The sequence below is a fragment of the Rhinatrema bivittatum genome, chromosome 10, assembly GCF_901001135.1.
Source record: "Rhinatrema bivittatum chromosome 10, aRhiBiv1.1, whole genome shotgun sequence".
NCBI lineage: Eukaryota > Metazoa > Chordata > Amphibia > Gymnophiona > Rhinatrematidae > Rhinatrema > Rhinatrema bivittatum.
Window position 1 is genome coordinate 23,545,426 of NC_042624.1, and position 22,970 is coordinate 23,568,395.

A 22,970-nucleotide genomic window follows, 5' to 3' on the forward strand; every position below is an offset into this window, starting at 1 on the left:
GTTTGAATCCATTTTCCTTTAACTGTTACCATGAAAGCAGAGGGAAATGTTGGAGTTGCATCAAAGCTATCAGGCTTAGTGATTAAGGGTAGCAAGCGCTGCATCAGCAAGTTATCCCCATGTTTAACTGTTCCCCAAATCGTAAAAGCTGGGACCCTCATTGGTTACTGTCTGAATCCAATTCCCCTTTTCCCACTGCCGTTGAAGCAGAGAGCAGTGATGGAGCTGCATTAAGCCTTGATACTGTTATTGGTTAAGGGTAGCAACTGCCACACCAGCAAGTTACCCCCATGCACTCTTTTCTTTATTGCCACCCTCTGGCCTTTAGGGATCCACAGTGTTCATCCCACGCCCCTTTGAATTCCTTCACTGTTTTCATCTTCACCACCTCCTCCGGAAGGGCGTTCCAGGCACTCACCACCCTCTCCGTGAAGAAATATTTCCTGACGTTGGTCCTGAATCGTCCTCCCAGGAGTTTCAGTTCATGATCCCTAGTTCTATTGATTTCTTTCCAATGGACAAGGTTGGATGATTGGGCATCATTAGAACCTTTCAGAAGCACAAGCTGCTGTCTACGCTTCCAGCACTACTCGTGACAGAAGCAGCTCAGAAGTGCCAGGAGCATTGCCCTCCCAGCAGGGGTTTTTTTGGTTTTTTGGTATTGGGGAGATGGGGGGGGGGAGGGGCAGCCCAAGACTGGCACTGAGGGTGGGTGCTGCAGTCTTATTGGTGGGGTGGGAGCTGCAGTCTTATTATATTTACTGAACCAGGATAGGGGTGGGAGAAGAACTGGGACATGATTTCAAATTTAGGAGTGGGCTGGGGGATGGGGTGCATGGCCCAACAGGGCCTTATTTGAAATTTTGATGGAGGTCCATTTTTTGGTCTAAACAGAGCTATTTAATTGGATACCTTTTGAATATATCCTGTTCAGTTACATGTCAGCATGGCTTGCAGTTGACTGCAAGCCATGCTGACATGGCCTCTTTTGTGACATCCGTAGCGCACTCATTCCCAGGCCGTTACAGCACCAGCGAGCCCCAGCATCAGCCCACCTGTCAGGTTTGTGCACCTCTGAACAAGCTGATCCCAGGGTGCATACCCACATCTTCCCTGGACGTTTGTGTAAGGGCAGACACTCGCAAACCCCAGCTAAAGAATGTGCTCATTTTTGTACTTTGGTCCACAGTAATAGAGGCATTTTGTGAGGGGCGAGGAATTTTGCCCTCAGCTCTTCACTTGTGACCCCTGCCTCCAGCTGCCTCACTGGCTGAAGCGTGGCACAAAAATATAGAGTGTCATGCCACATGTTTTAGAGCTACAATGAAGTCAGACATCTTCCTCACTCACCTGCTTCTGTTCACTGAATTCATATCTATTTAGGATGTGTTTTTGAAACACATAGGAAAGTCATACCGAATGTGCCCGTATTTATTGCATTCATGGCTCTCCAAAACAAATGGAAGGTACAACAATGAAACAAATATTCTCCATCCCATTTGGTTATGTTTCCCATTCATTTCTATGGCCCATTAAGTCTATGGCTGTGTACTGCTGAGAAAACAAACAATTGATAAGTTGTTTAGCAACTAGCTCATTCCTGTATGACCTCACTGCCCTGTCAGAGCTAAAATCAGGACAAGTTAGCAAGGAAACCACCCAGAAGATAAATCATAGTGAAATATCTTTCTATGCTAGCTTATAGCTGCTATCTGAAGAAAACAACACTGATTATCTCGCACAGTAAAGTCTGAGCATGTCCAAGATGCTCTGTATAAAGTCATAGCTCTTCCTGGAGAAGGAAATGCTAGTAGAAGCTCTCACAATTTGAAAAAAGCTTAAATTTGTAAATTTGGCACTGGTAAAGGGATGCGTCTGCTCTTCTCTGTGCTGCAGTAGGTCTCATACCCTCATTGTGCCAGAAAGAGAGGCAGTGCACCAGCGAGGTGAGCTCTGAGACTGAACTGAAGAGTCTTTATCAGGCTACCAGTCTTTTTTCTCTGTTAGCACATAAACCTTTTGTGTGTGAAGTCAGTCAACATTAGTGCACACAGCACATTGCACATAAACAGTATGTGTGTCTCTGTGTGTGTTTGTGATTTAATTCCATACAGTGAATGGTAGTGTGAGTGGGAGTACAGTTACAATATCAAACTAATTTGCAATATCCAGACCCCCAGTAGGCAGTGCACTTTGACAAATTCCATCATGTCAGGAAAAGGCAGAGGAGGGCATGTTGGCAGGGGCAACAATAAATAAGGCAGTCCTGCACTTAAATTATAGTGGGATTGTTTTTAGATCCAGAATGTCAGGAGAGGAAGGCAGTTCTACATAGAAGAAATTAACATAGAAACATAGAAATGACGGCAGAAGAAGACCAAATGGCCCATCCAGTCTGCCCAGCAAGCTTTCGTACTTATTTTTCTCATACTTATCTGTTATTCTGACCACTGAGATCAGGGCCCTTATTGGTAACTTTTTTGTTCTAATTTTCCTTCCACCCCTGCTATTGATGTAGAGAGCAGTGCTGGAGCTGCATAAAAGTGATCAAGACTAATTGGTTAGGGGTAGTAACCGCCGCAATAAGCAAGCTATACCCATGCTTATTTGTTTACCCAGCCTGTGCAATTTAGTCCTTGTTGGTTGTCTTAATATAAATTCTCTTTCCTTCAATCCCCCCCTGCCGTTGAAGCAATGAGTTGCGCTGTATACGTATTCAAAGTGAAGTATCAGGCTTAATTGGTTCGGGGTAGTAACCGCCGCAACAAGCAAACTACTCCCACGCTTATTTGTGAATGCAATTCCTTTGTCCCACATTTCCTCTTGCCGTTGAAGCATAGAGCAATGTTGGAGTCGCATTAACTGTGTGTATGTTTATTGAATAAGAGTATTAATCACCAGGTAGTAGCCGTCATTCCTGCAAGCCACCCCCATACCCCTTCTCTTCATTCACATCCTCAAGACTATGGATCCACAGTGTTTATCTTTCGCCCCTTTTAAATCCTTCACAGTTTTAGTCTTCACCACTTCCTCCAGAAGGGCATTCCAGGCATCCACCACCCTCTCCATGAAGAAATACTTCCTGACATTGGTTCTGAGTCTTCCTCCCTGGAGTTTTAAATCGCGACCTGCTGATTTTTTTGCAATGGATAAGGTTTGTCATTGAAGGTCTGTATCATATCACCTCTGCTCCTCCTTTCCTCCAGGATGTACATATTTAGATTCTTCAATCCTCATAAGTCATTTGATGAAGACCCTCCACCTTTTTGGTCGCCCTTCTCTGGACCGCCTCCATCCTGTCTCTGTCCCTTCAGAGATACGGTCTCCAGAACTGAGCACAGTACTCCAGGTGAGGCCTCACCAAGGACCTGTACAAGGAGATAATCACTTCCCTTTTTCTTACTCGATATTCCTCTCTCTATGCAGCCCAGCATTCTTCTGGCTTTAGCTATCACCTTGTCACATTGTTTCGCCGACTTCAGATTGTTAGACACTATCACCCCAAGGTCTCTCTCCTGCTCCGTGCACATCAGCCCTTCACCCCCCATTGAATACATTTCTTTCGGATTTACACACCCAATATGCATGACTCTGCACTTCTTGGCATTGAATCTCAGCTGCCATATCTTCGACCAGTCTTCCAGCTTCCTTAAATCCCATCTCATTCTCTCCACTCCTTCCGACATGTCCACTCTGTTGCATATCTTAGTATCATCCGCAAATAGACAAACCTTACCTTCTATCCCATCCGCGATGTCGCTCACGAAGATATTGAACAGGACCGGTCCCAACACCGACCCTTGCGGCACTCCACTCATCACCGCTCTCTCTTCCGAGTAAGTTCCATTTACCATCACACATTGTCTTCTGTCCTTCAACCAGTTTGCTATCCAGGCCACCACCTTGGCATTCACTCCCAACCTTCTCATTTTATTCACTAGCCTCCTGTGGGGGACTGTATCAAAAGCTTTGCTAAAATCCAAGTAGATGATATTGAGCGATCTTCCTCGATCCAATTCCCTAGTCACCCAAGCTGGTGGATGGAAGCGCGAGGTAAGCAGGGCCGGCCACGGTGCCGACGTGGCCGGCATGCACAACAGATGCTGATGGACCCTTGGTCTGAGCCAGTATGGCAATTTCTTATGTTCTTATGTAAAATTGTATGTCATCTGTATATATTAAATATTTTAAACCTAATGAGCAAACAACTGTACTTAATGGCTGTAAATAAATATTATATAAAATTGGATATTGGCCTTGTGTCTTACCACACTCACATAGTGTACTTATAACAAATTTTGTGGCAGGAGTAGCTAGGGGAGGGGCAATCTAAAAATGGTGATTGGTTTTAATGTGCAATAGTGCACACTAAAACCAAAATGAAAGGAAAGAAACCTAAAAAAGAAAAGAAACACAAACAATAGCTACTCCCACTGTTGCGTCTGTCGGACTCAGACGGCTTTGACCTTTGTGCCTCACCTTTCTCTCTGCTCTCCCTGCTAGCCTTGGGAAGATGGCTACCACCGCGTCTGCAAGCCGCTCTCTCCAGCATCCCTGGAATGGCAATGGCAAGGCTATCCACCATGTTTCTCCTGAGGGCCTTCTAGGGTGTGCGTGCGCATCCCACCCACGTCTTTATCCATGTCATGGCGGGAACCTCGGGGGCATCTCCCTCGAGTGACGTCACGCCATCCGGGTATTTAGCCTGCCCTTCGTTTGCTAGCCATCGAATTAGCAAGGATCATGAATGGATGGAAAGCCTCCAGTCTGAGCTACTCTGCTGCTTCCTTGCTGCCGCTGGAAGCTCTCTCTGCCCTTCGGGGTATTTCTCTAACCTGAGTACCCGCTCCTCGGGGACCCTTTGCTTTCTTTCAGGTGCCTATCTGAGATCAGGTACTTGCTCCTCGAGGGCCTGCTCTCCCTGGCTCGGTGCCGGTATTCAACTACTTCTGCCTGCTGTGATCTCCACCTATACAGCTACCAACTTAGTGAGTAATCTAACATTATCGGTCTGTCTCATCTACAGCTCTGCTGGACTGGAAAACTGCATCCGGATCTCCCTGTACTATCTCTGTGAAACGGGTCCCCTCTGCCAAGGGTCCCTGGACTGCTACCTCTGGATCACCTCACTACTGCCACCTCTGGTGGTATACGTCAGCTGTATAATAAAAGACGAATCTCTGTGTTTGTGCATCTCAAGTCTAGCCTAGTACTGTGGTTCCTCACGGGGCTCCTCCCCGTGGGCATGGTCATCTCCACAGTACCCAAGAATCCACTCAAACACCTCAAAACCATAACACTCACCAATGAAACATAACAAAATGATACCCATGCACACTCCAAATGAGTGTCCAAAGTGGCATTAGGAGACAATTCTACAGACCCACAAGATATACAACACCCAACAGAAAATGAAGCATCCTTATAGATGGTAACCATCAACTGGACAATTCCAGATGCTCTGTGCTTCATGATGCCTAAGATCCAAATATTTCCCCAATATTAGCTTATCTTCAAATCTGAGCTCCGTTTCTCACTGTATTATCTTGTGCACCCCTGAACCTCCCAGTGTATCCAGTGCAAGTGGCGACAGTGTTATCACATCATCTTATATTTATGATAATCTCTGATACTACTAATGCTCTTTGAGGTAAACTGAAGGGAATGTTCGTATTGTCCCCTCTCAGGCAAGAGAAAGTTTTCACACAAAGAAGCAAAGCAACAGTCCATGCATCTCTCTCTCTCTCTCTCATTATGACAGGGGGTGCAGCAGAATTCACAGATTCATAAGAATCTGGCAGGAGCCACCATGTGAACACTTCTGCAATGGTCCCTGGAGCTGTCTGATTTCACATCGGCCACCTAAACTGCGATTTGAACTGGCGTCCAAGTGTGAAGAGCCCAGAGGAAAATATTCAGTTCCTCATCTAGGAGGAAGTGAACATCCTGTAGCACTAGTCGTCCCTGCTTTGAGTGATTGTCAATCTCCTTTTGGCAAAGGCATGTTTCTGCTAGTCAAAGATAAGGAAAGCTGATCCCGCTGTGGGGTTGGGGAAAGTGAGACATTTAAAAGAAGGAACCAATCTGTAATGCTTGTCATTGCATTCTGATGCAAAATGTAAGCCCTTTGTTTCTGTTTGCTCTTTATGTAAATGGCTGGCTCTACACGCCACAAACAAACAAAGCACATCTGGCACAGCTTACACAATGGCAAAGGAACGTACGCACAGCGCTGCCTTAGTCATGGCATTCGGGGATGCCTTCCTAGCCTGTAAACAAGGTGGAATGCTAGCGGAACTGGCATCCCATTCTGTGCACACAAAGTAGTCTATTACAGACATTTGCAACATTTTCCAGCCCTAATCAACAACCAAAATCACCACAATCCCCAGATACAAAAGACAATTTGCTTATAACTATTATATTATACTTAATTTGATTGAACAAAAATACATCACTTTGTTGAACTCAAATTTCTTGTAATCATTTAAGGCTTAGTGACATCGAAATACAGACTGTCATTGGTTAATGCCCACAGGCATTATCGTAATACTACAGACCCTCTCCCCAATTTTTCCCTCTCTTTGCTATAACTAAGCATCATCTGTACTTATCCCAGGCCTTCTTGATTGCTAAATACTGTCTCTGTCTTTTCAACTGAGATCTGTGGAGCTGCTGCATACAAAGAGAAAGAGTATCTTACGATACACAAAAAACGATTGTCTATAGTGAAAACTATTATTATGATCATCATGAATCATACCAAATACTAAAATGATAATTATCACCAGTGCATTCAATTAGCTCATGGCAACCATTGAAAACTTGTTATCAAAATTTTGTAGAAAAGTCCAGAATGTAGGATGTCAAAAAAAAAAATCAAAACAAATTCATTTGCATATCCAGTCTCTTCCATTGATACACTTTGGGGATATAGGTTAATTCTTTATATAAAAAAGTAAATATATTATTTTATCCAGGTGCCTTCCCATTTTATTTATTTTATTTATCGAGTTTTATATACTGTCATTCGGATTCATCATCCTAAATCCATCATAACGATTTACAACAAATATGAAGGTTTCAATGTTAATGGGGATAAACAGGGTTTCAAAAAGATTTAAACTGTTCTTAAACATAGGGGTATGAAATGCTAGTGATTTATTGTTCTGTTTTACGTTTCACTTCTTAGTTATAGTCCATAGTTACATACAGATATCTTACCGGATGGATGGCGGATTTCGATCTCTGGAGAAGGGCCGCTCAGTGAAACAGTAACTTCCTTCAGACTGGGATCGAAAGGGATCTGCCAAGTATTTATGGCCTCAGCCAAATGATCTGTGGACAGAAGATGCACTTTCGAGGCTTGCACTGCTTCTTCAACCCATTTCAATACCTTAAAAAAGAAAAAGTACCCAAGTTAATGGCAGTTCTTTGTAGTTCCTTTAACCCAGTTTAATGCAAGTTGTAGATGTTCGCCATTCTCTTTATAAAGTCTTAAAAGCATATTTGCGCATTTCTACCTAATCATCACTCAGTCTTTTCTGAATAGGCTTAATGGGCCCAACTCCTTCAGTCTATCCTTATGTTGTATAGGCTTCTCTTTACTTGCTCTCTTCAACTGTCTCTAAAATCGGCATGTTCTTACTGCAGTACAGGGCCCAATTCCAATCACCATTTCTTAAAATGCTCAATGTAACAATACGAGAGGATGAGCTGGATCCATTGGAGGCCCTCACACTTCTCTCTTATCAGCTCAGGTGATAGGCAGGGGGCTCAGAAGAATTCAGTTGGGCTGGGTTCACCAAGTATGTAGAAGAATAAGATTTACACACAAAGCAATTATTCATACAATAAAGAATATTTTATCCAGGCAATTAGCTTTGTACAAGTCTGCTGTGCAAGTGTATGAAAGAAAGATGAATCAGCAGAGGGAGAGAGAGGGAGGATGGATGTGTGTTTGTTTATGCTTGTGTGAGATGATCGAGTCATGCATCTGGAAGAGGAAATCATAAGAACCATGCAAGAGCATATAACTTTACAGAACCAATTCCAAAAAGAGATGAGAGGAATCCAGGCTAAGAAACAATACACTGCATAAAAAGGAAACAAAGAAAACTAGAATCTCTTATCCATAGTCAAACGGAGAACAACATCTCATCTCAGACCACCAGTGCATCGCCTGATGTTGCAACCAAACACTGGACCATTCGGATAAATGAAAATTGGTTCTTACCTGCTAATTTTCGTTCCTGTAAATCCACAGATCAGTCCAGAAAAGTGGGTTGTGTATCCCTACCAGCAGGTGGAGTCAAAGAACAATTAGAACTTTGGGCACTGCTACATAACGACAGTGCCACCTGCAGTCACTCAGTATTGACCTGTACCCAAGCCCATGCTAACAGAACTAAATAACGAAGGGTAGCACCCAACCAAATTTTCGGACTACCACTTTGTCGCTGGCAAAAACCAGACCGAACATCTGCTAAAAACTGCTCCATGAATCATGTCTGCAAAAAAGGAGCTTCAACAATAAAAAACTTAAGCAGGTTCTGACCAAGACAGTCTTTCGGTATCTGAAGAAAGGGGTGGGCCTCTGGACTGATCTGTGGTATTACAGGAACGAAAATTAGCAGGTAAGAACCAATTTTCATTTCCTGAACATACCCTGGTCAGTCCAGAAAAGTGGGATGTACCCAAGCCACCCTACACTAGGCGGGAACCCGAAAGACCTGCACGAAGCACACTCTCTCCGAAGGACAGTTCATCAGAAGCCTTAACATCCAATTGGTAATGTTTCGTAAAAGTGTGAACAGACGACCACACTGCCACCCTACAGATCTCCTGAGATGACAGTAACTGACACTCTGCCCAGAAGGTAGCCTGAGCCCTAGTGGAATGAGCTCTGAGACCCAAAGGCACTGCACAAATGGCTTCCTTAATTCACCAAGATATGGTCGCCTTTGAAGCTTTGTCCTCCTTCTTTGGGCCACCAAAGAGAACGAACAAATGATCAGAACGTCTGAAGTCATTGGTAACCTCCAGATAAGGCAATAAGGCATGCCGCACATCCAAAAGATGAAGGTCTCTGTTCTTAGAAGACTCCCGGGACCAGTTAGGAAACCCCGGAAGCTCCACAGTTTGAATGACATGAAAGGCTGAAACCACCTTAGGGACAAAAGACGGAACCATACTTAACGATACCCCATCGTCGTAAATCGAAGAAAGGAATCCCGACAAGACAGCACCTGCAATTCTGAGATCCAACGAGCCGAGCAAATGGCCACCAAAAACACCGTTTTCAAAGTCAGATCTTTCCGGGAAACTCCACGAAGAGGCTCGAAAGGAGCGCCACACAGAACTCGCAGGACTAAATTCAAACTCCAATCCGGACACACCGAACGAATGGGAGGGTGCAAATGTTTGACCCCCTTAAGAAACCGAGCAATATCCAGGTGCGCTGCCAGCAAACAGCCGTCAAAGTTTCCCCGCAAGGCACCTAGAGCTGCAACTTGTACACAAAGGGAATTTAACGCCAAGCCCTTAGCGAGGCCCTGTTGCAGAAAGTCAAGAACCTGAGGAGCATGCACCTCTAAAGGGTCGCAGGAATGCTGATGGCACCTAGTGCAGTACAAAGAAAGGAAAACCACAGCGCGAGTAGCCCTTGTAGTAACACATACCCCAAAGATGGAAAAACTGAGAAAAGTCATGAAAGACCTACAGTCACTTCTCCTAGAGTATGAGTCACTGAAAGAAATCTTCTGGAAACCACCTGTAATCTGAAACAAAAATAAGTGAAAAGTAAGCTTCTAACAGAAACTCAAATAAGGGAATAGGACACCCCCCCCCCCCCCACACACACACACACACACACACACACACTGCAAACGAGCAGATAATACAGGACACCACAGTCACCCACATGGGAAATGCATTCAGTATGATGGGATCCTACTCATGCTCCTGTTCAACGCAGACAATGCGAAAGATGCTACATTGATGGGACAGGCCAGATGTTAAAGCCAAGAATCAGCTCAGACAGACACAAGATCAGGCACCACAGAAAAGAGCAATGTGACACATTTGAGGAGGAGCTTTTTTGGGACCAGATCAATAAGGTGCAGCGCCCACTCTTTTTGCCCTATTTTTCCAGCGTTCTTGGAGTTTTTGCATGTTGAAATCCTCCTTTGCTTTTACCCCACATTTTCAAGGGATGTGGTTCAGGGATATAAACTGTCCTTGGAGCACATGCACAAGGTCCTTTCCTCCCCAGGGATTAATCGAGAAGGGAGTAGCTTGGTCTTTCTGCATCCCTGGCGGACTGATCAAGGAGTGAGTTTTATGAGGACTCTTGAGCAGTTGTTTTGCAGGAAGTTTGCAGTGAAGATGCTCTTACTATTCTTGAGCCTGGGGTCCAGATCCTGAAGGACAGGCAAACTTCCTGTTTCTAGAGGGCTGGGTCTCTGATGTTCACCTTGACACCCAGTAAACAGCAAAGAGTGAGGATTTGGGGGGATAAGGTTGAGGAAGAACCTGCTGAAGATTTTTAAGAGCAGTTTTTGCAGTTTCCCCTTGCTGTGGACATTGGAGGTTGGATGTTTTGACCCACGGCTGTTGCAGAGGTGGACCCTTGGCCCGAGGTGGAGTTGGCGCTACCCGTGGGGAAACCCCCACGAGTCCCCACCATCAGGAGGCGAGGCTGAACGGGAAGCGGAGGCCGACTGGAGCTTCGCCAATACCAGCCCTTGTTCCCCGCAGGTTGAGCCCTTGGATATCAGGGTCGGCTGATTTTAGCCAGGTCTCCGCATGATTTATCCCAGAGAGAGTGGCAGGGCACCAGGAAGCAGCGGAGACGCAGGGTCTGAAGGAGCAAGGTTGACGACAAGGCTAGGTTCCAGAAACCCGGACAGACAGAAGCAGGCGAACAGTTAGGAACAAGTTAAGTCCAGGCTTACGAGTAGGCAGGTGCCTAAGAAAGGCCAAATCCAAGGCAGTCAGTTGGAGATAAGATCAGGTTCAAGCTAAAGTCAGGGCAGGCGGCTGAAGACAAGGTCAGGTTCAAGGTGCAGGCAGCTGGAGACAAGGTCAGGTCCAAGCAAGGGTCAAAAGCCAAGGAATCCGTCTAGAGTTTAGTCAGGAACAAGTGAGGGTCAAAGCCAAGGAATCTGTCCAAAGGGTAGCTAGGAAACAGGAAGCTGGAACTGGAACACAAGGACTGGAACACGAACACTGGACAGGATCAGATACTGGAACAAGAACACGAACGAGCAGCAACTAAGCACATGACAGGATGCATGGAGACCTGTTGCCAAAGCAAAGACTGAATGGTGGAGCCTGTCTTAAATAGTAAGGCTGAGAGACATCATTATCCCGGACCGTGGTCAGGTTTCCTGCTGCGGCCCCTTTAAAGTCAACAAAGGTGTGCACGCATGCGCCTAAGACAGGCAGGCTGGAACTAGGAGATGGCGGCGTCTTCCGTCAATGCACGTGGGGAAACCCGACTGGGACTGGAGCTGCTGGAGGAGCCTGGGAGCATAGCAGGAGTGCGAGCGAGTAGGCGACTGCCTACCGCTGTCAAGGAGGAAGGGCCAGGTCCAGAACCCGGGCGTCGAGAGTGAGTGAGTGAGGCCAGGAAATGCAACAACGGCCAGAGAACGGTGGATGAAGCTGCTCAATTTTGGGAAAGGATGGTTTGGAGAAGTATTTGGAGACAGCTGTTTTTGGAGAATTTGGGGTTTTGTTTCCCTCCTGTTTATTTTTGTTACTGAGGACAATCCTCCCCACCCTCTATGTGGATAGTGGAAACTGGGTCAGCTAGAGAATGGATAACTATTGCACCATGGACAAAGAAACCACTGCTTTCCCGATTATGGTTTTTCAGCTTGCTCATTATGATTTTTGCCATACTTTCTTGGCTCATCCTCTTTAAGTTGCGGCAAAGTTTTTCAGTTGAGCACCAATCCTGGACTCCGTGCTTCATTTAATGGTGCCTTTGACATCTGCTACTCCGGCCACTGTGAGTTCTCGCTGACCCAGTGAAGTTAGACTGAGCTGTGATTTCTCACCACAGCACCAGGGGCCCTGGAGGTGTAAACTTGCTCCCTGCTGGATGAACCCAGCATCCCAGGGGCAAAGAGAGAAATCTGAGAACATGAGTGATCCAGGCAATGAATTCCAGAGCTTAATTGTGAATTGAGTGAAAAATAATTTTTTCCTATTTGTTTTAAATGTGCTAATTGCTAATTTCATTGCATGTCCCCCTAGTCCTTCTATTATCTGACAGAGTAGATAACTGATTCACATGTACCCGCTCTAGTCTTCTCGTGATTTTATAGAACTCTACCATATCCCCCCTCAGCCGTCTCTTCTCCAAGCTGAACAGCCCTAACCTCTTTAGCCTTTCCTGAAAGGGGAGCTATTCTATTCTCTTTATCATTTTGATCGCCCTTCTCTGTATCTTTTCCTGATGTTTCAAAGACTGTGCAAGCTAAATATGTTGCTTTCCTCAGTAGCACTGGCTCCTGGAGCTCAATTTTACATGAGATTTTCCTGCAGGTGGCTTTTGATACTACAAGACCTGAGATATATTTTCCTAGACCCTGCCAGTTAAATTTGTTTTTGAAAAGCAAGGAACTGATTATCTCAGGGATTGGATCTCTAGTTCAATAACAACATTTGAAATCCAAAACAGATGGAGTTTAAACCGCATTGGAATTAATTGGTCTGAAATGGTCCTTTTTTTCTTTTTTGATTAATATCTTCTAATATTTAGATATCTTCCTTCTTGATCTCCTAATTGAGAGATTATTGACACTAACAAGCTATTTCTTTGTTTTTCTGACTCTTTAATGTATTTTTTCATATAATGCCGAATAAATATATAATTTCGAAAATAAACTAAATAAAAGTTGATGCCTGTCCTTCCAAATATAAAACTATGGCTGATTGCATTAAATGCCTGCAACTTTTTCAAAGTCATCCCTATAAAACAACAAGCATCAGCTGCTACATTTCTGCAAATGACTGTATTTTTATAAGCGCATGTCAACAAATCTGAGCAATTCCTTTCATTGCAATTATGCTCTCAGAGGGCTTTGAAGTACATTTTTCCCTTGCGACTCTCCCAAAAGACATTTACGTATTTTGTCCCATGGCCAAACTGCGGCCCAACTCCTATGAGGAGACAAGGAAGTAAGTCATAACATCTCTGCAGACATGGAGCCCCCCTGCTGTCAGGTCATCTTTGGAATGTGGAGAATGTACCAAGCATGGACTCCATTCCCATTGGCTTGTCCTGGGTCACAAAAAAAGTTCCTCAAATTACTGAAATACCCTGCCTTGACATGTTAACCATTTATTTACCATTAGGTCCACGCTTGTTTAGAGGTCACAAACTTTCTCCTCGGTTATCAAAAATCACAGTATTGCTAGTGGTGAGGATAATGAAAGTAGCAGAAAATAAACTGAACGCTTGCAAGCCCCAGAAACCATGGCTATGAATGATCTAAGTACATTTACTAAAGCACGGAGGAAAGCTAACAGCTGCACAGGAGGGAGTTAAATTGGAGTATCTTCATAGACAGGATGTGGTAAAAGACAAGATAACTTTCTAAAGAGCTGATACTTTACATCAGGGCATTTCCAGCAAGGGTCCTCCTTGGCTTTCTTGTCATAATTGTTTGTTTTGGGAATGAATGAAGTTCCCATCACTACATATTTTGGAATTTACAGCTACCAACAGCAACTACCAGTTATATTCAGGTGGGAGTCAAAGAACCACCTGGCCAGAAATGGAGAAGCTGATCACCCTCCAGAGCAATTCTCTGGACTATATTTAATTGCAGCATCGACTTAACCGCAGGTCGAGATTCAGGTAGGAGGGGAAGGGCAGGTGTTGTTTAAAATGAATGCATTTTGTCTCTGGCAAAAGTGTGTGCACATGTCTTCTTCAATTGGAATTCAACAATCGTAAATTTGTGTTAAAGCCCTTTTCGCCACTCAAAAATATTACTTCTTTTAAGTTAAGAGAAACAAGCATATGATAGAGGTCTTTGGGATATGATAGAGGTCTTTAAAATCATGAGAGGTCTTGAACGAGTAGATGTGACTCGGTTATTTACACTTTCGAATAATAGAAGGACTAGGGGGCATTCCATGAAGTTAGCAAGTAGCACATTTAAGACTAATCAGAGAAAATTCTTTTTTACTCAACGCACAATTAAACTCTGGAACTTGTTGCCAGAGGATGTGGTTAGTGCAGTTAGTGTAGCTGGGTTCAAAAAAGGTTTGGATAAGTTCTTGGAGGAGAAGTCCATTAACTGTTATTTATCAAGATTAGGGCATGGCCTCTGCTATTACTGGCATCAGTAGCATGGGATCTTCTTGGTGTTTGCGTACTTGCCAGGTTCTTGTGGCCTGGTTTGGCTTCTGTTGAAAACAAGATGCTGGGCTTGATGGACCCTTGGTCTGACCCAGTATGGCATAGGGATGTGAATCGTTTTTTGACGATTTAAAATATCGTCCGATATATTTTAAATCGTCAAAAATCGTTAGGGCCACGATACAATACCAATTCCCCCGATTTATCGTTAAAAAATCGTAAATCGGGGGAAGGGGGAGGGCAAGAAAACCGGCACACTAAAACCCCCTAAAACCCCCCCCCGACCCTTTAAATTAAATCCCCCACCCTCCCGAACCCCCCCCCCCAAATGCTTTAAATTACCTGGGGATCCAGCGGTGGTCCAGAACGGCAGCGGTCCGGAACGGCCCCCTCAATTGAATCCTGTTGTCTTCAGCCGGCGCCATTTTGCAAAATGGCCGCCGCAAAATGGCGGCGGCCATAGACAAATACGATTCGACGCAGGAGGTCGTTCCGGACCCCCGCTGGACTTTTGGCAAGTCTTGTGGGGGTCAGGAGGCCCCCCCAAGCTGGCCAAAAGTTCCTGGGAGTCCAGCGGGGTTCAGGAAGCGATTTCTTGCCGCGAATCGTTTTCCGTTCCGGAACCCCCGCTGAACGACCTCCTGCAGTCGATCTCCTGCCGGCGCCATTTTCCGTACGGAAAACGATTCGCGGCAAGAAATCGCTTCCTGAACCCCGCTGGACTCCCAGGAACTTTTGGCCAGCTTGGGGGGGCCTCCTGACCCCCACAAGACTTGCCAAAAGTCCAGCGGGGGTCCGGAACGACCTCCTGCGTCGAATCGTATTTGTCTATGGCCGCCGCCATTTTGCGGCGGCCATTTTGCAAAATGGTGCCGGCTGAAGACAACAGGATTCAATTGAGGGGGCCGTTCCGGACCGCCGCCGTTCTGGACCACCCTTGGATCCCCAGGTAATTTAAAGCATTTGGGGGGGGTTCGGGGGGTTCGGGAGGGTGGGGGATTTAATTTAAAGGGTCGGGGTGGGTTTTAGGGGGTTGGCTCATGATTTTCACGATTTTCACGATAGTTTTCACACCCAAACGGCAACAATACGATTCCCTCCCCCTCCCAGCCGAAATCGATCGTTAAGACGATCGAGGACACGATTCACATCTCTAGTATGGCAATTTATTATGTTCTAATGCAATCTTTTTTTTTTTTAAATACATTTTATTCAACAAAGTTCATGTTGCAATGATCAACAAATACATATCACTTCAAACTCTTGCAGTACAACATGTAACATAAGCCATGATCTGATAAAGTAAGAGATAATCAGGTAACTACCTGCACTTTTGCATTTTATATCCATTCTAAGACCTTCTCAACCCACATTCTACAGCGATCCCTAACATCCAGCCCTTACATTCCCACTCCAATCACACATCACCTCGTCCAGCAAATAAACATTTTCTTCATCCTAACCTCCTAACACCAACTCATACATTCGCCAGTCCATGAAAAGGGGAAACGAACTAAAAGCAAACTGTGAATCCCACCCTGACACAATTATAAGCCATTCCATTCTGGCTCATAACCCGTCAGTTGTGCTTGTTGCTAGTTCTTAAGACAGCTGAGGAAAAACCTTCTTCCATGCTATCCCATACGTCACAGAAACTGACTCTTGCAAGTTTGACATCTAGCCTTTCCACCTGCAGATATTCAGTCATTCTAATTTGCCACAAAGCCATAGTGTGCAATGACTCCTCAACCCACGTCTGTAATATGCACTTACATGCAACCAGCAGCGTCAGATACCAAAAATGCGCTGTGCCACTCGCCAACTCTTGAATTAAGGTAAAAATCTCCTGAAAGTAAGACCTCTCCCCTTACAAGAAAGAAAGATCCCTGTGCAATCATGCAGATTCTGGATAAAGAATTAAATTCTATGTAACATTGGCAGTCACTTTGTAAAGATGGCACATGTCTGAAACTAATAATTTCTTAATCTAATGGCAATATGACCCAACTGAAAGTCAGAATTAGGCCACAGAGGTCTAGTAGCCATATTGAACTGAAAGAAATGTTACAAAGGCCTGCCACGAATCCCGTGGCCGGCTCTCCTCACCCCTTCGCCGCGGCCCGGACGCTCCTTTATCGCTGCGCAGTGCGGTAGGGACGCCACCGCCATTCCCTTCTCGATCTTCGCATGCGGCTCCTCTGCCACCGAGCCCCGTTCCGGCCAGGGACTCCCATAGCACGTGCGCGCACCTCTTCCCGAGGCTTAAAGGTGCCGCCACACGCTAGGGCTGCCGGGTCTCTCTGGAAGACGTCAGCCCTACAGACCTATATAAGGCAAGCTCTGATTACCAGAGCTTGCCTTTGCAACTGGCTTCCTCCATAGGTTGTCTGGGCTCCTTGCTAGTTGTGGACTTCTGGAACTCCTTTCTATTGACTGCTGTTTGACCTCAACTTCTGCTGGTTTTCGACCAAGCCTACTTGCTGCCTGCCTCAAGACCTCAGCTTGTTCCTCGACCTGCCCGCCTACCTGCTGCCTGCCTCCCGACTTCGGCCTGCCAGTGACCTCGTCTGACCCCCGGTATCTGACCTCTGCTTCGTTGACCACTCCTCGGACTGACTTATGGACATTGACCTTTCACCTGCCTGACCTCGTCTCCAGATTCTGGCTCTGTTCCTTGCCTTGTCATCACCAACTTTGTTCTGGTTCTCCCTGCTCCAGCTCGAACACTACCGCGTTCCTTCTGTGTCTGTGGGCACACCGGACTTCCATTCTCCCAGGAGACCCTGCGAGGTCCACCTAAGTCCAAGCGGCCTGGGTCCCTACGGGCTCCTCCCGGGGGGACCTCGGGCTTCCAGTGGTGAAGCTCTTCCCAGCCTCTGTCTCCTTCAGTGCTCCGCCCCCTGGGGGCAGTTACCTCCTGTTCCTTTTCAGGAGCCATTCCATCCCTGCCCCAGGACAAGGGTCCACCCCCGGGCGCAACAAGAAAGCTGTAGTCTCTGTAGACTGCCTTTCTTGGACCAAACAAAGAATAATCCAAAGATGGCGAAATGCACAAGCTTTGAAAATTCCACAGGTTCCCTCTTTTACATCTGGAAAATATAACCTTTTGGATTCTTATATAACTTCTGGGCCGCAGTGGCCCAGTTTATTATCATTTCTTTTCTCCTGCTGTTGCTGAGCAGAGAAAACATGACGTTCTAGCTGTATCTGTCATGCTTATGATGCCAAACGATATTACTTGATGATGCCATAAGTAATAGCAGACAGCGGATTTGTTAAAATTCACAAGATACAATGTGGGATATCCAGACCCATATGTGGTATTAATCTGACTACTTTGAGATAGAAAAATTGAAATTGTTTCAATGTAAAGGTTTCCTATGTAAAATAAAGGCACTCTATATTCACTAAATTTCTCACTGAAAAACAATATCTAGAAATCTTTTTGGTGAGATTTAGTAGGAAAAACAACATGAATGCTCTCTGTTAAAATAATAACGGAACTGGTTCAGCCAAAAAATCTACATTCTTCAACATTTGAAAAGTTCAACATTTGCTTTACATATCACCCAAAAACTCAAACTAAATAGGGTCATCAATTCAGATTTCTGTGTCAGGTCAAGGTTTTGACCACATTGTATTAAAATCAGGATTAACTGGCACAGATTTCATACTGGGCCAAATTAACCCCATTTTTAATCTTAACACTGGCTGAAATGGCATTATTGAGAAAATGCGGGCAGTGGTAGAAATGCCATCCTGTGCAGTGCCCGATGCAGACGGAAGAAGATAAGATAATGCTTTGGATGAGCTTCCTTTTTCAGCCGGTGTCCTTGGGACGACGTCACTCTGAGCTTGCCTGCATGCTTCCAGCAGCAGCTCAGGGACTGGAAAGCTTGCAGTTTGTCTGCAGACAGGATTGCTTCCAGCAGCAGCTCAGGGACTGGAAAGCTTGCAGTTTGTCTGCAGACAGGATTGCTTCCAGCAGCAGCTCAGGGACTGGAAAGCTTGCAGTTTGTCTGCAGACAGGATTGCTTCCAGCAGCAGCTCAGGGACTGGAAAGCTTGCAGTTTGTCTGCAGACAGGATTGCTTCCAGCAGCAGCTCAGGGACTGGAAAGCTTGCAGTTTGTCTGCAGACAGGATTGCTTCCAGCAGCAGCCCAGGGACTGGAAAGCTTGCAGTTTGTCTGCAGACAGGATTGCTTCCAGCAGCAGCTCAGGGACTGGAAAGCTTGCAGTTTGGCTGCAGACAGGATTGCTTCCAGCAGCAGCTCAGGGACTGGAAAGCTTGCAGTTTGTCTGCAGACAGGATTGCTTCCAGCAGCAGCTCAGGGACTGGAAAGCTTGCAGTTTGTCTGCAGACAGGATTGCTTCCAGCAGCAGCTCAGGGACTGGAAAGCTTGCAGTTTGTCTGCAGACAGGATTGCTTCCAGCAGCAGCTCAGGGACTGGAAAGCTTGCAGTTTGTCTGCAGACAGGATTGCTTCCAGCAGCAGCTCAGGGACTGGAAAGCTTGCAGTTTGTCTGCAGACAGGATTGCTTCCAGCTGCCTCGGGATGCGGCCCTGCAACTCACCGGCCCTTAGGCTTCTGACCCCCTGCATTCCTACAACCAGCTCAGCTTGCCAACAAGCCATTCTGGCTCACTCAGGCCAGAACCATTTCTTGTTTCTTGGCTTCCTCTTCCTAGAGGTAACCATCCCCCAGTCTGATTCCCTGCTACAAACCATTTAAAACACTGAGTCCGTTGAGTGAGAGGAACAGAAAGAGGACACTGGAGAGTGAATTGCATCCACCAGACAGGTACTGGGAGTACCCAGGGAGGAAAGGGTACCAGTCCCAAAGAGCTGACCTGTTTCGGGGAAAGTTGGGAAGAGACTGATTTAGCCTTGCAATAAGGATTCTGTTACAGTTCTAGCGCATTATCCTGAAGTGTACAAGATTTTCTTTACTTTGTTTCCTGCCCCCGGTTTGTTTAATAAAGACTTTATTTGGTACAACAGAGCTGGAATGAAGAGTGATTTTTTTGGTGTGACTTACTGGTATGTAGAAGATCCTAAAGGTCTTAAAAAAGACTTCCTTTCACCCACTGTGTAAGTTCCCTGAGAGGCAATGGAGCCTTGCATGGGCCATGGCCCTCCCCATGTGCCCCCGTGTCCAGGACAAGAACAGGATGGGGGCTACACCAGCTTTCCCTTTAGGACCCCAGATGATGCTCTCTCTATGTCTCGTGGAGGAGATCTTTTCTCCCACATACCTTGCTCTGGAGGCCAGGGAGGTAATGGCAAGATGTAATTTGTCCCCTCTTCCCGACTTCAACCCTTTCTTCCTCTCAGTTCCACTCCTGTTCTTCTTTTGAGGCATTTACCTACCTATTTACCCCACCATCTCTCTAAGTAGCTGTCATCTATTAACCCTCTTATAAGTCCCGCTCTTCCTTCCTCACCAACTTTACCTCCTGGCTTTCCTTCTTCCATCTTCCTCTATTCTGAGTGACTAACGTCCATGCTGATGACTCCTCTGACTCATGCCTCAAAAGCTCCTCGCTTTAACCTCCCCATTTGACCTCCAGTTTTGTTTTATGACTCCCTACTCTCCAGCATGGCGACTGTCTAGACTTAATATTCTTATTTGTCTTGTCTGAGGGTCTGAACTAGACTGTAACTTCATGGAGCAGGGACTATATTAATGCATCTCTGAACAGAGCTTTGAATACTTAGTGGTGCTATAAAATGACAAGCAGTAGAAATAGTAAAAATCATACCAAACCTGATTTTAATCGTCATTTTGAGGGCAGTTATGTGGGACTTGCAGGGTCATGGGTACACAAACGTCTTTTAAAGAAATTTGCACAAAGCTGCACACACGTTTGACAAAGTTTGGTAAGATTGCCTCTATTCTGCGGCGAACCAAAGATAAGTAAAATTGTTTGCTCCATAATAAGTTTTCATGGGACAGTACTCAATATCCCTTCAACTAGTCCGAATCTCTTTTGCAACATAATAGCAAAGCATCATGAGACCAGTGCCTTCAGATATTTGGTCTTCCATGTAGCTCAGCAACAAGATTTCCGATTGGCTCTGATTTTTTCAGGACAGATTGATTTAGTCCTGATTTTACTCCATAGCATACACTGATTCCCGGTTTTCTTAGAGGAATCAGAACTAGATGTCAGTGCATGCAGTGGGATAAAACTAACAGCTGGATCAGCTTGTCTTGAAAAAAATGGACTCGTTCAAAAAACCTGTAAAACAACCAAAAAGCCACAGTCACACTGACATCATCCAACACTACTTGTAAAAAAATAAAATATATTTTGGCCAAGAGCTATTGACGATGTGCAGGTTTACAAAATAGCCTAGAAGAATCCATCTTGAACTACTACTGTAATGTGCAGAATATAAATTTTAAATAAATGAAATGAAAAAGAATAAAGGAACAGAAACATGATGCCCTACAATAAATGCATTTTTCACCTTACCTCATTAACTTGCTTTTTGTCCAAGTGGAATACTTGACCAGAACTTGTGGAAGCAATTTCTTCATAGACCTTGTAACCAATGTGCTCCCGGTCATCACAATCCCCAGTCAGCACAAATACCACCTGAGTTCGCAAAACACAAAGAGTGACAATGTGATATCTAGGTCACCCACACATTAATCTACCTCCATAAGAACAAAATCTTGAAATATTGCATTATTATGTTAATTCATTAGGCATGCCCCAAACAGATCCCCCGTGTGTCAATGTGCTCCTATTCCCAAGAGCTGATGGGAACCATGGCTACAGTAACATAACATAGCAATGGTGTTTTTGGGGGCACATGGGTAAGTCTATGTCCCAGTAGATATGTCCCAGCAGGAAGATGGTTCTGTGTCTCTTGATTGGTGGGTGGCGCTGGCCTGTTGGAATAGTTTAGGGTGCACATAGCAAGCTGGGATGCACCATGTTTAACCCTATGAGTGTAGGATTTCAGAGTAACCCAGACCATTTCTCGGGTTACTAATAGGTCTTGTAACAGCCTAATGAAGTTAGAGATATAATTAGGGGAGTCTCCATTCATGGAGAGCCCTCCCACTGGCGGAGCTGTAATGGATACCGCTGGTCCTGAGGTTTTATAGCAAAGCTCTGACATAGGCCCTGGGGGCAGTATTATTTGGAAGTCAGAGAGAGAAGTTGTATTTTCCTAAGTTGGATTCTGGGCCTACCTGGAGCCTCAGAAACCCTTCGAGACCCCTCCAGGACAGGCCAAAGGGCTCCGCTGCTGTACTCTCCCCATGAGGTGCAGAGTGGCTGCTCTGGGGCTATTTGGGGATTTTGAACCTTTATTTAGAGGAGCCCTGCTGAAGGCCTGGGCCTTTCCGAAGCCAGGGACTGGGGAACCCTGAGCTGAAGACGCCCAGTGTTTAGGGAAGATCTGCCCTCTGTTTGAGCCTCGGTGAGGAAGGGGTGTAGTGACCCGCTGCAGAGGATTTCCTGCAGTTATCTGATTATCTAAGTTGGGGAAAGAAGATTTGTTTTTCAACATCTGGGAGGCAGTGTTTTTCTGCCCCTCTTCCTGCCCATCAAGCAAATCCTGCAGTCCGCCAAGGAATCCTACCCCTGGGATCCCACCAGAAGATTAATCTACTAACTGTGAGTAAAAGATCCACATTCAAGGGAGGGCCAGAGCCCTGAGGGATAGTCATTAAATTCTGTGCCAAGATAGAGTTTTGTGCCATTGGTAGGGGTTTCCCGTTCAGCCAAGGAAGGGGCATGCCCCGAGGGACCACTGCACAATTTAATCGAGAAGGTTGGCTGGATCCTTGGCTTAATACAGACTAATGCACAGATAAGAGGCGAAAGGAGCTGTAATGGGAAACAGTACAGCAGAGACTGTGGTGTGAGATTTGCCATATTTATTTGTGCCCTTCAACAAAACTGTACCAGTAAAGCATTATTTTGGACACTGCCTACGTGGTCCGAGTGTGGTTCGTTTGGCACACAACACACAGCTCACAGTACAACAAGGGAAAATCAGCCTCTCCGTGCTGGGACTGGGAAACACTCCTTTCCACCCCTAGCTACTATTATCCCTGCTTTGACAGGAGGATTTTTCAAATTCAGCGCTGATCACAGACATTGATTTGCACGTTCATAAATTTGCCGCATTCACAAGCTTTGCTGCGCCCCTGAGGAAGGAAGCGATTCCGAAACCCTGCAGTGTCGGGCGTTCTTGACAGCCAGCAGCAATGAAGACCTGAAAGGAACCCTTTGACAGGACGTCCATTTAAATACCCTAATCGGCACATCGCAAACACGTACCTGAAAGGGGCCTTTCCCTCCGACTATAGCTCAACGCGGCATTCCATAGCATTTAACTAACTTTAATTTGCTGAGTTAAAGTCCAGCTTTACAAGAGACATAAAATCCTAAAGCAACCGATGATTAAATATCTAGCACGTAAGATAAGCATTTTTAGCTTCTTCGGGTTACCCGATACACACACGGGAACCTGGTGCAGTACGATGGCTGCTGGATTTATACAGTGAATCTGTCTTATAAGTCCACTATACAGTGACAAGGCGAGGTAAGACAGGAAGTAACCACTG

General features: G+C 45.5%; 1 protein-coding gene across 1 annotated transcript in view; it reads right to left on the reverse strand.

Moving 5' to 3' along the window:
- Positions 1 to 22,970, reverse strand: part of HMCN1 (hemicentin 1) — a 688,208-nt gene that overhangs the window by 496,971 nt on the left and 168,267 nt on the right. The window contains 2 exon segments of the mRNA XM_029617466.1: positions 7,225 to 7,396; positions 20,860 to 20,982. Coding sequence (XP_029473326.1) covers positions 7,225 to 7,396; positions 20,860 to 20,982 — 295 coding nt within the window.